Below are 13,259 nucleotides of genomic sequence, written 5' to 3' on the forward strand. Positions count from 1 at the left end.
TCTCCTGCCTATTTACTGCCTCTCCACTCATAATTGCAGCCTCTATATGTTTCTTTTCATTTTTTAAAAAATAGAGGAAAGCTACACAAAACTATACATGATTAATAGTTTAACCCTAAGCCTTCCGCAAAACATCATATCTCATGTCCCCCACCACACGCACACCAAAAAGCAGATAAACAGTTAATACTGTACAATATTTCTGCTTGTGACCCATCTTAACAAGGACTGGACCTCTGGGGAATTCATTTTGTGCAGAGAATGGGAAGTGGCTAGCTGCATTCATTTAAAGTCCATTAGTCAAGTTAAGTATACATTTAAAAAGTCAGTCAGTCATCTGTAATATCCTTTTGTGCATGAACTGACTGCTCTGCCTCTGGTGTGCTGCCACCAAATGATTCCTCCCTTCCAGCAGCTCTCCTGTGAACAGGACTCCAGTTTGTAGGAAAGCTGTGTGGGGCTATCGGCAGCATGCATAAGGGTTCAAATACATTGGACCTGTATAGTGCGATCCTATATGTCTTTCCAGGAGTGGTTTCAGTTCAGTTTGATTTTCCAAGTGAGTTTAGGATTGCAGCTTTAGCGTAGTTAGTAAGGACAGTCAGTTCTCAATCAGTTCTCAAAAAAGTTACAGAGCGGTGATACAAAAGGTATGATTAGACAGGAAGTTGGCAGAAAATTTACAATTAGACAGGAAGTTGGCAGAAAATTTACACATGGTTAAGTGACCATGTGTAGGGACGCGGGTGACGCTGTGGGTAAAAGCCTCAGTGCCTAGGGCTTGCCGATCGAAAGGTCGGCAGTTCGAATCCCCGCGGCGGGGTGCGCTCCCGTTGCTTGGTCCCAGCACCTGCCAACCTAGCAGTTCGAAAGCACCCCCGGGTGCAAGTAGATAAATAGGGACCGCTTACTGGCGGGAAGGTAAACAGCGTTTCCGTCTGCTGCGCTGGCTCGCCAGATGCAGCTTTGTCACGCTGGCCACGTGACCCGGAAGTGTCGCCAGACAGCGCTGGCCCCCGGCCTCTAGAGTGAGATGAGCGCACAACCCTAGAGTCTGTCAAGACTGGCCCGTACGGGCAGGGGTACCTTTACCTTTACCTTTAAGTGAAAATAGTGCAGAAGAGGGAATTTCAGCAACCGTAGTTTGCAAGTCAAGTGCCGGTACGCTGCTCTCCTTTCCATCTGGACACCCTGAAGAGAATTCCAAAGTATTTTTAATAATCCCCCACTCCCTGAAAATAGAAAATTATTTTTGCAAATAAAACTATGGGGGAGGAAGAAAGGCATGTAACCAGCCTCATATAACCAGCATACTTTAGTCTAATTAATGCATGAAGGGGTTAAGACCATAGCATAAGCTGTCCTGCCAGGCTTAGCTCACCTTAGTAGGCTCTAGGTCAGTGTTTCCCAATTAGCTAAGTACTGCAGACCCCCTGTTTTTCATAAGCCAAGCCATGGATCCCCTACTTTTGAAAATGCTAATATTTCTGTGGTAGTTTTTGTTATGTGAATGGTGCTACCATACCATCCAACATGTCCCAGTGCAAAACTGGGATTCATGGCTTCTGGGCCGTGTTCCTGCACGAATTGCGTGACCCATGCAAGAGCACAGTACCCCAAAACGTGCATTTTTGGGTGCCACAATCTTAGGCGTTTTTTGGGTGCTGTGCTCTCGTGTCTATACTTCCTATAGCACATTTTAATGGAGAAAGTGTATTTAAAGTCTGATTCTGATGCACTTTTCCAGCAAAATTTTGCAATGGATGGTATTGAGACTGTGTGGATATAACTCATACAACCCTATGTTTACTCAAAAGTAAGACCACTTTAGTGTGTTCCCAGTTGCAGGTAAGTGCACATTGCATCCTTACAGTGCTATCCTAAACATGACTACTCTGCAGTAAATTGCAGTGAGGTCAATGGGGCTTACCATTAGGTGGGTGGATTGCAGCCTTTGTGAGTCACTGGTTGAGCTGTGATGTTAATCCCTAGAATGAGTATTGCAGATTTACATACTGTAGAACAGTAATGCAAATTTAGGCTGTATTTTAGTTCTGACAGATTTGTGTCCATATGACACTTTTCTTTTCAAAAATAATGTGTGGCAACATATTTGTTGCTACAGCTGAAATAGCTACACACACACACACACAATCTCCTATTTTGTTATACTGATTCTAGTTACTGAATATGGAGCAAAGTCATTCTTAATTGTTCAGTCTCAAAACGCCTTTGTTCATGGCATCCAAGGGTACCGTAGAAAATAGTTATTTAAAATTTACTCAACTTGTTTCAAAGGTATTTAGTTTTGTCTTTCCTTTAATAGGAAATTAGTTGTATGTGAATGATAGCCAACTAAGTAATTGGTTAGACCCATGGAAATCACTGAAATTAATTTATACCCCGTAATTTCAATGGGTCTACTCTGACTTACGTCTTTTGCCTTGTACAAAAGTTAGAGAAGGTCCTTGATAAAGGGTGATGTGTATAGTATGCCCTCTATAACATCCGTGAATGTTCTCCGCCTATTTCCACACACCCACACCCCATTTTGAAATATATATTTAAACTAATTACTGTTGCTTTCTGCATATGAAGCTCCTAACAGCACAAGGACAGTGAAGCGTTAATTTCAGAGAGTGGCTGAGTATACAGCTGAATTTTCTGGAGCTGCAGTCAGCATGGGATCAATGCATAGCTTTTCAAGAAAATGCAACACTCCCCCCCCCCACATCCCTGCTAATGAGCAGCCAGGTAAGGTGAAACTGTTGTTTCCCCAGCTTGTTAGTGGAAGTAGTAAGAAAAGGGGCGCTAGTTTTTTCATACATTCCTTTTGAGATTCACCCAAGCAATCAAGGCTTTTGGCCAGAAACCTAAATAGCATCTCTGGTTTCATGGGTCATTTCCTCTCTGGATTTATCTGTAATGTACCCCTTCATTTGGGGGGATTAAGATTAAATGGCACTGGAAAATAAAACAAAGGCTGCCTCTGTCTAAACAAGGAGTGAAACATCCTGGAAACATCCTTTTTGCACACTAAGAACCAACACTTAGCTCTCTCTCCACCTGACTTCCAGCTCAAGTTTCCACTGGCAATACTACAGTGAGTTGCATCTGAGTGGTGTGTGTGTGTGTGTGTGTGTGTGTGTGTGTGAGAGAGAGAGAGAGAGAGAGAGAGAGTAGCTATGCAGCCAAGACTAAAAGGCAACAAGTTCTCAAAATCATACATCTAAAAGAAAGAGAAGCAGAAGATTCACTTAAAATAAGTGTCATGTAAGGGTTCCTAGTTGTGGAACAGAGTGGAGATCTGGGCCATTTCCTTCTTAATTCCACATGGATCATCTGAAATAGATTTCTACAGTAGCCCTTCAGGGCATGAGGCTCACATTATAGCATTTGTTAAATTACAAAATCCACATTAGGGCAACATCCTTATTAGGTCGACCAACATGTTACAAAATAGTGCACAAGTTTGTGAATTCCCGAGATCTCTACATAAGGGTAGATGCTGCAGCCACAGATGGAGTCTGCATTTAGGCACAACTTTAAGATGGTATGTAGGAGGCAGGTGACATTCAGCTGAAAGGAGTCTGTTAGGTGCTTTGCAGTTTCCAGATTGCACCCAGGAAGAAAAACTGATACACGCCCCCCCCTCTTTTTGGTAAACAAAAAACAATCTTGCTCTTCAGCTGTTGCATTGGCAATCCTAAAATGCAACCTGGGAACATCTCGGAATGTATGTTGTGGTGGTGTGACCAAGGACAGGTAAGCCAAGCGCCTATCAAGGGGAGAAGTTCATAACAAGGACAGGAATGTAAGAACAGCCCTTCTGTTGCTTATCTCCACTATCAATGAAAACGAGCTGAAACAACTGCGCGGGAGAATTCTTATTTTGCAAGAACTGATGCTGAATATAGCATGCCGTCACTGCTTGGCTCTATTCCCCCACCGCACCCCCTTCCCCCATTGTTTTCCCTTCACAACTGATGCCCCCGGCATTCTCCGCCCCCGGAATTTGAATGGGTGGGGATGGAGGGAGAAGTCTTGCTCACTTTCTTTGTTAGTTTAATATGCTTCCTCAATTAAAAGATTAACAATAGCAGGCAAGCCTCTGCCACCGCTGTCAGATCTCTTGCAACATACAGTCCCGAGGAGAGGGCCAGGTGTGTAGCGCTCTTCCATCCAAGAAACGCATCCCAGGTGCTCTTGGGGGTGTTCCAAGCGTGTGTCCAATTCGGTCGGTAGAGCGTGAGACTCTTAATCTCAGGGTCGTGGGTTCGAGTCCCACGTTGGACAAAAGATTCCTGCATTGCAGGGGGTTGGGCTAGATGACCTTCATGGCCCCTTCTAACTCTACGATTCTGTGACACTGGCTGCGAGTTCCTTCCTGGTAACTCTGGTTAGAGAAGCCAGAGGTCCTGAGGTGCGCCTCCCTCCCTCCTCCCTCCCCGCCCCCGCCGATCCTGCCGCGCTACTAGGGAGGTCCTTAGGCAGGGCTGCCTGCCCGGGCGGGGAAGGAAACTCGTCGTGTCAGGGCCCATCGGGATCCGTTGCACAGTTTGGCAAAGGGGCTAAAAGAGAAACAGCTCCACGCCTCTCTCCTGTTCGGTCCCAGCGGTGCTTTGAGAGACAAGGGGAAAGGGGGAGCTCTCGCTTCTTCTAAGCGCAAGGCGAGAGAGATCCGCCCCCCTTTTCCCGGGGCCCCGCCCTCTCCCCCTTCCAGCGGCCGCTTTTCTGCCTCTCCGGATCCGGAGTGCCGGGGGGCGAAACACACACACAAAAGTGAGTCTGGCAGGGGCCGCTAGAAAGAGAATGGCGGGTTGCGCGGGGGAGTAGCCTCCCCCGCTCCGGCTGTCAAGCCCTTGTCGCCTTCCAGGTAAGATGAATGGCCCCCCATCAATCATGCTTCGCAGATTCCGCTGGGCTACCGAGCACAGTAGCCTTCGACAGGGGCCGGGGGGGGGGGGTAGGGGAGAAGCAGCTTGAGGGGCTTGGGGTGGGTGTTAAGTTGAGGCTTTTGTTTGCTGGGCTTGACCCCTCCGCATAATGGATTAGCAGAGAATCAATCTTAACCGCGAGGCACGGCTGGCTCCTTCGGCGCGTCTCTCTGACTTCCCCGGCTGGGGCTGCCCAGCTAGCCTGCCGCAGGCAGACAAAAGCCGCCGAAGAGTCTCGTGGCACCTCGAGGCTGGCGCAGTTGTCGTGCCAGATGTTTTCGTGGAACGAAGCCCACGTCATCAGTTATCCTCACTTGCAGGTACGCGCGCGCACACACAAACACACACACACACGGTGGGGGAGGGCAGTGTAAACAGTGGCGTCAAAGGGAAAGGAAATGCGGAAAGTTAAAACGGGGATATCCATACATGAATAGATGTGTGAAGTGCAAGATTAATACCCCCCCTTCCCCAAAGCCAGCCAACTGTTATTTTATTTTTTCGTTTGAGCAGAAATACTGGCCCATTCTGAAAAGGGAGAAATTACTTTTAAAGGATCGCTTGCTTTTCTCCCATCACTCTGCTTCTCCATCACTACAGTTTCTTTAGCACCTTCCTTCTGAGAACCCTGCAAGTACCTCCAGGGTGCATGAAAAGATTAGCTGGGGATGGGGTGGTGGAAAGGGTTTGCCCATGCTTTTGCTTTTTGTCATAACAGAAATGTATACCTTCCCCAATTCTGTACAGATCTTGTTGCCTCTCTAAAAGTTAAAATAAAATAAGGATACATTACAATTCTGGGGGAAACCAAACCACTTCCCAAACTTCTGCCAAGCAGAAACCACACTTGACAAAAGCCCTATATGCTGCATTGGAACTTGATGCTATATTACCTGGAAACTATGTGGAAAGGTATGCTTTGAACAGTCACATAGGAAATGCAAATAAATGAACTTCCATCATGGCATTTGGTCTCTCACCATCTTGCAAATTCAGATATATATTTTTAAATGTTAAGTACCAAGCTGAGTTCATGTATATGTCAAAAATGAATCACTTTCAGCAGTAAGCAGATCTCTGTATCTTTCAATCAGTACATGTATAAACTCGGATCCCATTTGCATGGCATACAACAAAAAACCTTTCACTTAGATGTACCTATCAACATTTTCCTAACACTGACTGCATGGCAAGGTTTGAAAACCCATTCCTATTGGTTGCAGTGGCCATTACTTGAAAATAAGACTGCAAACACATGTGCAAGGAAATAAAGCCCATTGAGCACAGTGGGGCTCACTTTCATGTAAGCATCTATACAATTAAAAGTATGCAATTCTAATATTGGAAATAATTTCAGGGTGCCATAAGTATGCAGCCTTGTAACCCAAACCCCTGCATATTTGGAAGAAAGTCTTACCAAGTTCAGTGACAACTTACTCCAAAATAAGTGTATGTTGCCGCTTTTGTGTCTCAGTCTCCCAGGATGGGCTCATTAGTCATAATCTATCACAATCTGAATCAAATGCCTAATGATTGCATTGGTACTTACATCATTCTAGGCTTTCAAGTTGTTCAGTCACTAAGTGCTTGCATTCTGATAAGTACATGGTCTAGACTAGGTGATTTTGTATGTGTGTCTGCCCATTCTATATACTGAATGCATAATTGGGACTCTTGTAAAATGTTTCTGAAAGAGTCACTTTCTGAGTAGAGGTCTATTTCACTCCACAGTAACCACCCACTTGCCTATCTGCCAATCCAAACTGATGCTGGTTGTGGGACAGCCCCTCTTGCCATGATAAAAAGGCAAGATGCTGAAGCTGAATGAATCAGGAGCAGCTGCAGCCGCAGAATAAGAATAAGATCAGCACCATGAAAAACCCCATGTATGAAATAGCATCCCTGCTACTGGAGAAGTTTCTGCTGCTTGCCAACTTCAAACTTCTCGGTGTGGGCTCCGGTGCAGAGGAAGAAGAGAAGAAGAAACGATGCTGTTATTATGATACCACCTATTTCAAGCCGGGGGATTTGCTGGAGGTGCCCCGAACACTCTTCATTCATTTTGGCATCTACCTGGGGGATAACCGGGTGGCTCACCTTATGCCAGATATCCTGCCTGCTCTCACCAACGACAAGAAACAGATCCAGAAGGTGGTGACTAACAAGAGACTCATCTTTGGTGTCATCACTAAAATGGCCAGGATCCGTGTGGACACAGTGGAAGACTTTGCCTATGGAGGCTCTATTCTGGTAAACCACATGGACAAACTCTTCAAGAACAACGTCCTTCGTGATGAAGAGGTGGTCTGCAGAGCAGAAAAGCTGGTGGGTGCCACTGAATACAGCTTGCTGTGGAACAACTGTGAACATTTTGTGACCTTCTGCAGATATGGCTCTCCAGTCAGCTTCCAGACTGAGAAGGTAAACTACCACTGTACAAATCTAGCCAAGCAACCTGGCTAAAGGATTCTGAGTCCTTGCTTTGAGAGCACAAAGGGACAATTGCACAGTGGCTCATCTGTATGGGACTCCCGTGTTGTGCATTTATAACCTATTTCTATAAGCATTTCTCACTTGCACTTTCCTTCCCCCAGAACATAAAGTAAGCTGCATGAGTTGAGGGTGTTTCATTTTTGGTTCAGTCTTGTGCCTTTAACTATTAGTAACCAACTGTGTTCCAAAATCTCTAACAATCCATAAAAAGCTATATAGTGCCTTTTATGTTAGTGGTAAGATTCAAGTCCAAGCTTTCCTTGCCTGTCCCAACAAGACTGCTATCCAAACACTTAATGTATCTCTGAGCCAGAATAAACAAATAAACAAAAACAAAACTGTCCAGCCATTCCATCGTCTGGGAACAGGGCAGTGTGAGCTGATGCTGCCAAGGAAGTATAGAGATCCTGCTGTAGCACCGGCTATCCAGTTTTCCTGTCTGAAAGCAAACCTGGGCAGAGAGCTATTCAATTCCCAAAAGATTTTAACTAGAGCCTTCTCTGTTGAAGAGAAATGCTCATCTTCCCATTGCTCCTAAGGAATGAAATTTATTATTATTATTATTATTATTATTATTCAGCTCAGGATTTGACTACACTTACAGTCCTTTTAAATTTTGTTTCTTGCAAGTCAAAAGTGGGCAAGTCATTGTTTCAACATTCCACCTGCCTCTCCTAGATCCAAGCCCAGACCTCTAGCAAGGGCCCATCAATCTAAATAGAATTTAGCCTTAGACTGCTGACAGAATGCTAGATTTGGTATTTTGAGTACTTTCTACCTAGTGACAATGGTGCTGGTTGCAGGAATTGCTATATAATGTATATATTTCCTCCCACTTTCCCTCCTAATGAAATGGTGGTTCCCTGAAAGGCTTACAGTTCAAGGCTGTTGCAGATTCTGGCTTTTTAATACTCATGCAGAAATGGATAGGGCTAAGGGGTGCCGCATGCAACACTGGCCTCTGTCCCTCTTTCCTTCCCTCCCTTCTCTTATGCCCTCTTGTGTCTCTGCCTCCCAAAGGCTTGCACAGCTGTTCGTTCCAGCAGCCCTGGCTACAAGCTCCCCAGGTGAATGGTGTCTCTGCGGCTGGCCAGGGGGTACTTCCCACGCCCCCATGGGGCAGTGTGATGAGGCACCTCTCTTTGGGGTGGGGGGGGCAGCTCAGAGACCAGGGGCAGCAGCTGCCCGGAGGACTCCGAATGAGAGAAGAGGGGAGAGGAGGTTGAGGGAACACTCCACAAAGGAGGGTGTTTGAAAAAGGGTGAGAGGCTGCCAGCTCTGCAGGCAAGGGGTGACCTAACTGGGCTCCTGAGCCCCAGTGGTGTGCCGCAGAAAGAATGTAGTTGGTCAAGCGAGCAGTGGACTCAAAAGGGTTGAAAACGTGTGGGCTAAGGTATGTCCTTTCCTTTTCCACTCTCATCTTTACTGTGTGAAAACTTCTGATTCATTGGATTGGCTGCTATCTAAAAGCAGAGCATGCAAAACAGCCATCTGAAGCACAGCACATCCTCTGCAGAACTTGAGTTCAGTCCCGTTTTGCTGAATGTATGTTTTAGTCAGCATTTATTTCATATTGTTCAGGGTGGCCCTATGTGAACCTTCCATCTCAAGCTTAACAGTCTTAAGGAAATAGGTCTCTCTTCATATGGGACAGCTGGGTACAGGGAGTGAAAATGAACACTGGTTTAGGTTGTACACTGTGTACTGTTCCAACAGGCAGGGGTTTGGCATTGCAAAAGTAAAAAAAAAAGTTCATCTTTCAATCAGAGGGTAAACACAGGATATTTTTGGTGTGGTTTAGCAAACATCTAAATGTGATGCCCTGAAATTCAAGGTTATGATTCTCCTTTGTAGCTGGGGATGGTGGTACTAAGAGCAGAGCTGATCTCTCCTCCACCATTCAAGAGAAATAAAGGTACATTGTGCAGAGACTAGGAGCAGTATTACCAGCAGCCCCAGGTTAGCTCAGAGGCGTGCTTTTACAAGCTGAACTTGATGAAGTCTGCTAAAGGAAGTACGTCAGATTTATTTAGGTACCAAGCAAATAATTTCTTGTAGTAGAGTCAGTGTTTCTGGTGGCTAATTAGAATGGAACACATATTACCTTCTCTGTGCCCAATGCAGGCAGGAACAGAGCAAGGGCTATTTTGCTTTAATTTCTCTCTCTCTCTCTCTCTCTCTCTTAAAAATATTGAATCTGTGTGAAATGCCAATGAAGTCATTTAGGTTTGCCAGGTTTCTGACAGACAAAACCAGATTTTAATTGGTGTTACTGTTCAGCACTGTTAATCTAACAGAGTTTTTGTACAGTGCTTTATTAGTCTAATAAATGGCTTGGCTGGAGAAAACTTGCAACTTTTAAACCCTTAAGGCTGCCTGGTTTGGTTTTTTAAAAAATAAAATTGGTATGTTTCCTTAAGAAGTAGGACAGCTAGTTCTGAAGCCTTCATTTGTTCATTTTAAATACACTTTAAAAACAACAGCCAACCCCAACTATTCACTTCTCTGCGCCTCACTTGGATGTCACTGGTGGATTGGCACATTCTGAAGACTATTCTTTCCCCCTTTCTGTTCATTTCACTCCTGCCATCTCATCCCAATTCAATACTCTAGTAAATAGTAAATGTGCAGGTATCACAGTTCTGCTGACGTTTTGTCCTGAAACCACAGGAATGATGGGGTAGTTGAGATGGGGGTAGCAGTCAAGGGATTATATACTTTCAGTCCATCAAAACCGACTTGCTAGAAAGCACTGAAATACCATCATGTAAAAGTTAGCAGAGAACTGAAACCAAATTCTAGCCAATGTCATCATGCAGTACATAACATAATTATCCAAATGGTTTTAGAAACACGCACAGCAACTGGAGAATTAGAAATTCAGATGGATGGGAAGTGGGTTCCTGACCACTGGGGTACCTACTCTTAACCTGTTGTGTCTCTCTGTGGTCTCAGGTAGAGCTGTTTCCCTGCCCTGCTGCCTTGAGATCTTGGAAGTTTTGAACCTGTGGCATTTTGCATGCAAATAGTGTGCTCTTCCACAAAGCTATGAGTCCTCCCAAATAAACAAGGGTGCTTCAATATCCTTCGTAATATCACTGAGGATGTTGGGGTGCATCTCTTAGATCATGCGGCATAGTTGCTTGTAACAGCAAAACATTTTGGACTAGCCCTGCTAAATTTCATTAAAACAAATTAAATACTACGTAACTCAGTTTGCTATATAACCTCCTTCCCTGGAAGGTGATTGACTCTCCTTTGTTCAACGAGGACTAGCTGGTCACTTTTTGGTGTGTTGTAGTAGCAATTCCCTGCATCAGCAGGAGGTTGAACTACATGAGCTTTAAGGTCATTGCTAAATCTATGATTCCATGCATGCGTTTATTTCTCAACTGGAAGCAGCCCTTAATTTGCATTCTAAAAATTTCTGCTCTGATTTTTGCAGTTCTGTGAAACGGTGAAGATGATTATTCGGGACCAGAGGAGTGTTCTTGCTTCAGCACTGCTGGGACTGGTTTCTATACTCTGCCTGGGTCTGGCACCTTCTACTACCCTCCCTACCATCATTATTCCATTCATGTTGTGGATGGCGGGTTAAAGGCATCCACAGAGCTTGTTAGAAGTTGTAAATAGAATGTACAATGTATTTATGAAAGCTCAAACACCTTTCTAACAATGTGTACAGAAGAAAAATGTGGCATCCAGTCGTGTAATGATTTAAATGCATCATTGGCCAGAATATGTAATAGCTTACTGTGTAAGCCACTAGATTTTGTGAAAATCTTTCTAGAAGGCAAATTTAGCAATGGGTTCATGGGATTTACTCCCAAGCAAGCATTCCTAAACTGCATTCCTAAGCTCAAAAGTGAATTCTAATGAAATTTATAGGTCTAACTCCCAAGTAAATGTGCATAGGTTTGGACAATAAGGGTAATATGGGAAGAGGTGTCTTTCAGAATATCAGTGAAACAGGGTATTAGAGTCCTTAGCTAGTTGAGAGGGGACAAATAGGGAATGAAAACAAGCTACTAGCATTCAGCATCTCTTCTAGTTGTACTTTGAAGTCTGTTGTTTCTAAACCAAATGCAGTGGGAATAAAATAAGTCCAGATGTGTGTTTTTATTGTTGCATATTTAACAACTTCTGACTGGTTCACCTCTGCTTTTTTACATTTCTAATTTTAGACTCAGCTTTACAGGGGCCACCTCTTTAGATAGTAATGTGTATTACTTCACTTACTTCAAAGCCAGCCCTGCTGCATATGGGGGACCTCCTGCTCATTCTGCTGAGAGGGGGCCCTGGACTTCTGTCCCAAAGTTCTGCCAGTGAGTTTTATAAAGTGGGAAGTTAATTCATCAAGAGGCTCCCCATTTAAATTACAAACTGCCTCCCACCCTCCTGCCTGGATTTAAGGGCTGTGAAAAAACTGCACCTTCCTAGAGCTGTCCCTGTTATTAAATGTTATAAATCATGCCAGAAGTTTCTGAAGTGTAAAGACTAAAACAGTTTGGCTGGTACAAGTGGCTAACAAGCAAGCAAAAAAAGAGAGAAAGGCTGTGTTTTGAGGGAAGATGAAAGGAGACTGCCTTGCTCTTTAATCTTTTCTTGACAATGAGACCAATCGGGTTGGAAATCATGAAGCTGCTTTATGACAGCTAATGCACTGGGAAGTGGGAAGCATGTGTCATCATTGTGTCCAGGGCCAGACCTGCCATTAGAAAGGGTGAAACAACCTGCGCCAGGCAGCAGATTTCAGGGTGCTGTAAAAAGTGTGGCAAATTGTCGGTTACTTAGACCACAGTGCTGAGTACACTTACGTAGGAGCTACCACAGAGCGATTAAGAACAAAAAAGATCGCTTGCGGGGTCAGAGCACCCCCTCCCCCCCAAGCAGGGCAGGAGGCACAAGAGGCCTCTGCCCTTGTTGATTCCTAGCAAGCTAGAGGCTGCTATTGATAGATGTCTGAGGAAACAAGAATACTGTACAATTGGGTGGCATATTTGTTAACATAACACTGGAGTGTGTGTGTATGTGTGCTGGAATTTCTACCCTGGCCCCTAACCTGTCTTAAGCCATTTCTGATTGTTTCATGTGGGCCAGAAGAAGCCTCAGAATTCAATATCTGGTATTTAAAACAGAAGTGCTCCTTAACATAGTCATGTTCCTTCTCACCAGTACCAAAACACACATCTTGACATCACAACCTTGCATCCCTTTATTGACGCATGGCTGATACCTATGCTTTCTGCAATGAAAGTCCTCCCTTGTGTTCAGTCTATGATGCATTAGAGTTTTTTAAATCTCTGATAAAACAATGGGATAACAACCCCCCCCTTTTAAAACTCAACTGGCTTGCATGCATATATATATATATATATATATATATATATATATATACACACACACACTCACACACACACACACACCGTATTTTTTGCCTTATAGGGTGCACCGGCCCATAGGGCGCACCTGGTTGTTTTTTTTTGGGGGGGGGGAATAAAGAAAAAAAAATCCTCCTCCCAGGTGCAGGGCTGGGGCAGGGGAAGCCCGAGCTTCCCCCAACCCCAGCCCCCAGAACAGGCTGCTATCCGCAAGCCTTGGGAGCCCGGCGGGAACTCCCGCGGGCTCCCAAGGCTTGCAGATAGCTTCCTGAAGCCTGCATTCGCCCCATAGGACACACACACATTTCCCCTTCATTTTTGGAGGGGAAAAAGTGCATCCTATAGGGCGAAAAATACGGTGTGTATGTTTGTGTGTGTGTGTGTGTGTGTGTGTGTATATATAAAAATCTGCTTTACACAGTTCCTATAATCTTCTCAGCAGGGGCTT

The 13,259-nt window shown here is 44.7% G+C and overlaps 1 protein-coding gene across 3 annotated transcripts; it reads left to right on the forward strand.

Moving 5' to 3' along the window:
- The first annotated feature begins 712 nt into the window (after positions 1-712).
- LRAT (lecithin retinol acyltransferase) lies at positions 713-11,545 on the forward strand. Of its 3 annotated transcripts, XM_083457603.1 has the most exons (4): positions 713-734; positions 1,115-2,754; positions 6,669-7,358; positions 10,876-11,545. In XM_083457603.1, the coding sequence occupies exons 3-4, from the start codon at positions 6,762-6,764 to the stop codon at positions 11,026-11,028; spliced, it is 750 nt and encodes a 249-aa protein (XP_083313729.1). In that variant the 5' UTR covers positions 713-734; positions 1,115-2,754; positions 6,669-6,761; the 3' UTR covers positions 11,029-11,545. The 3 variants fall into 3 exon arrangements, with proteins under 3 accessions (XP_083313729.1, XP_083313728.1, XP_083313730.1); XM_083457602.1 differs by lacking the exons at positions 713-734; positions 1,115-2,754 and adding an exon at positions 4,545-4,876; XM_083457604.1 differs by lacking the exons at positions 713-734; positions 1,115-2,754 and adding an exon at positions 5,009-5,257.
- Positions 11,546-13,259: the final 1,714 nt, after the last annotated feature.

This window comes from Podarcis tiliguerta (genome assembly GCF_965153285.1).
Source record: "Podarcis tiliguerta genome assembly, chromosome: 9".
NCBI lineage: Eukaryota > Metazoa > Chordata > Lepidosauria > Squamata > Lacertidae > Podarcis > Podarcis tiliguerta.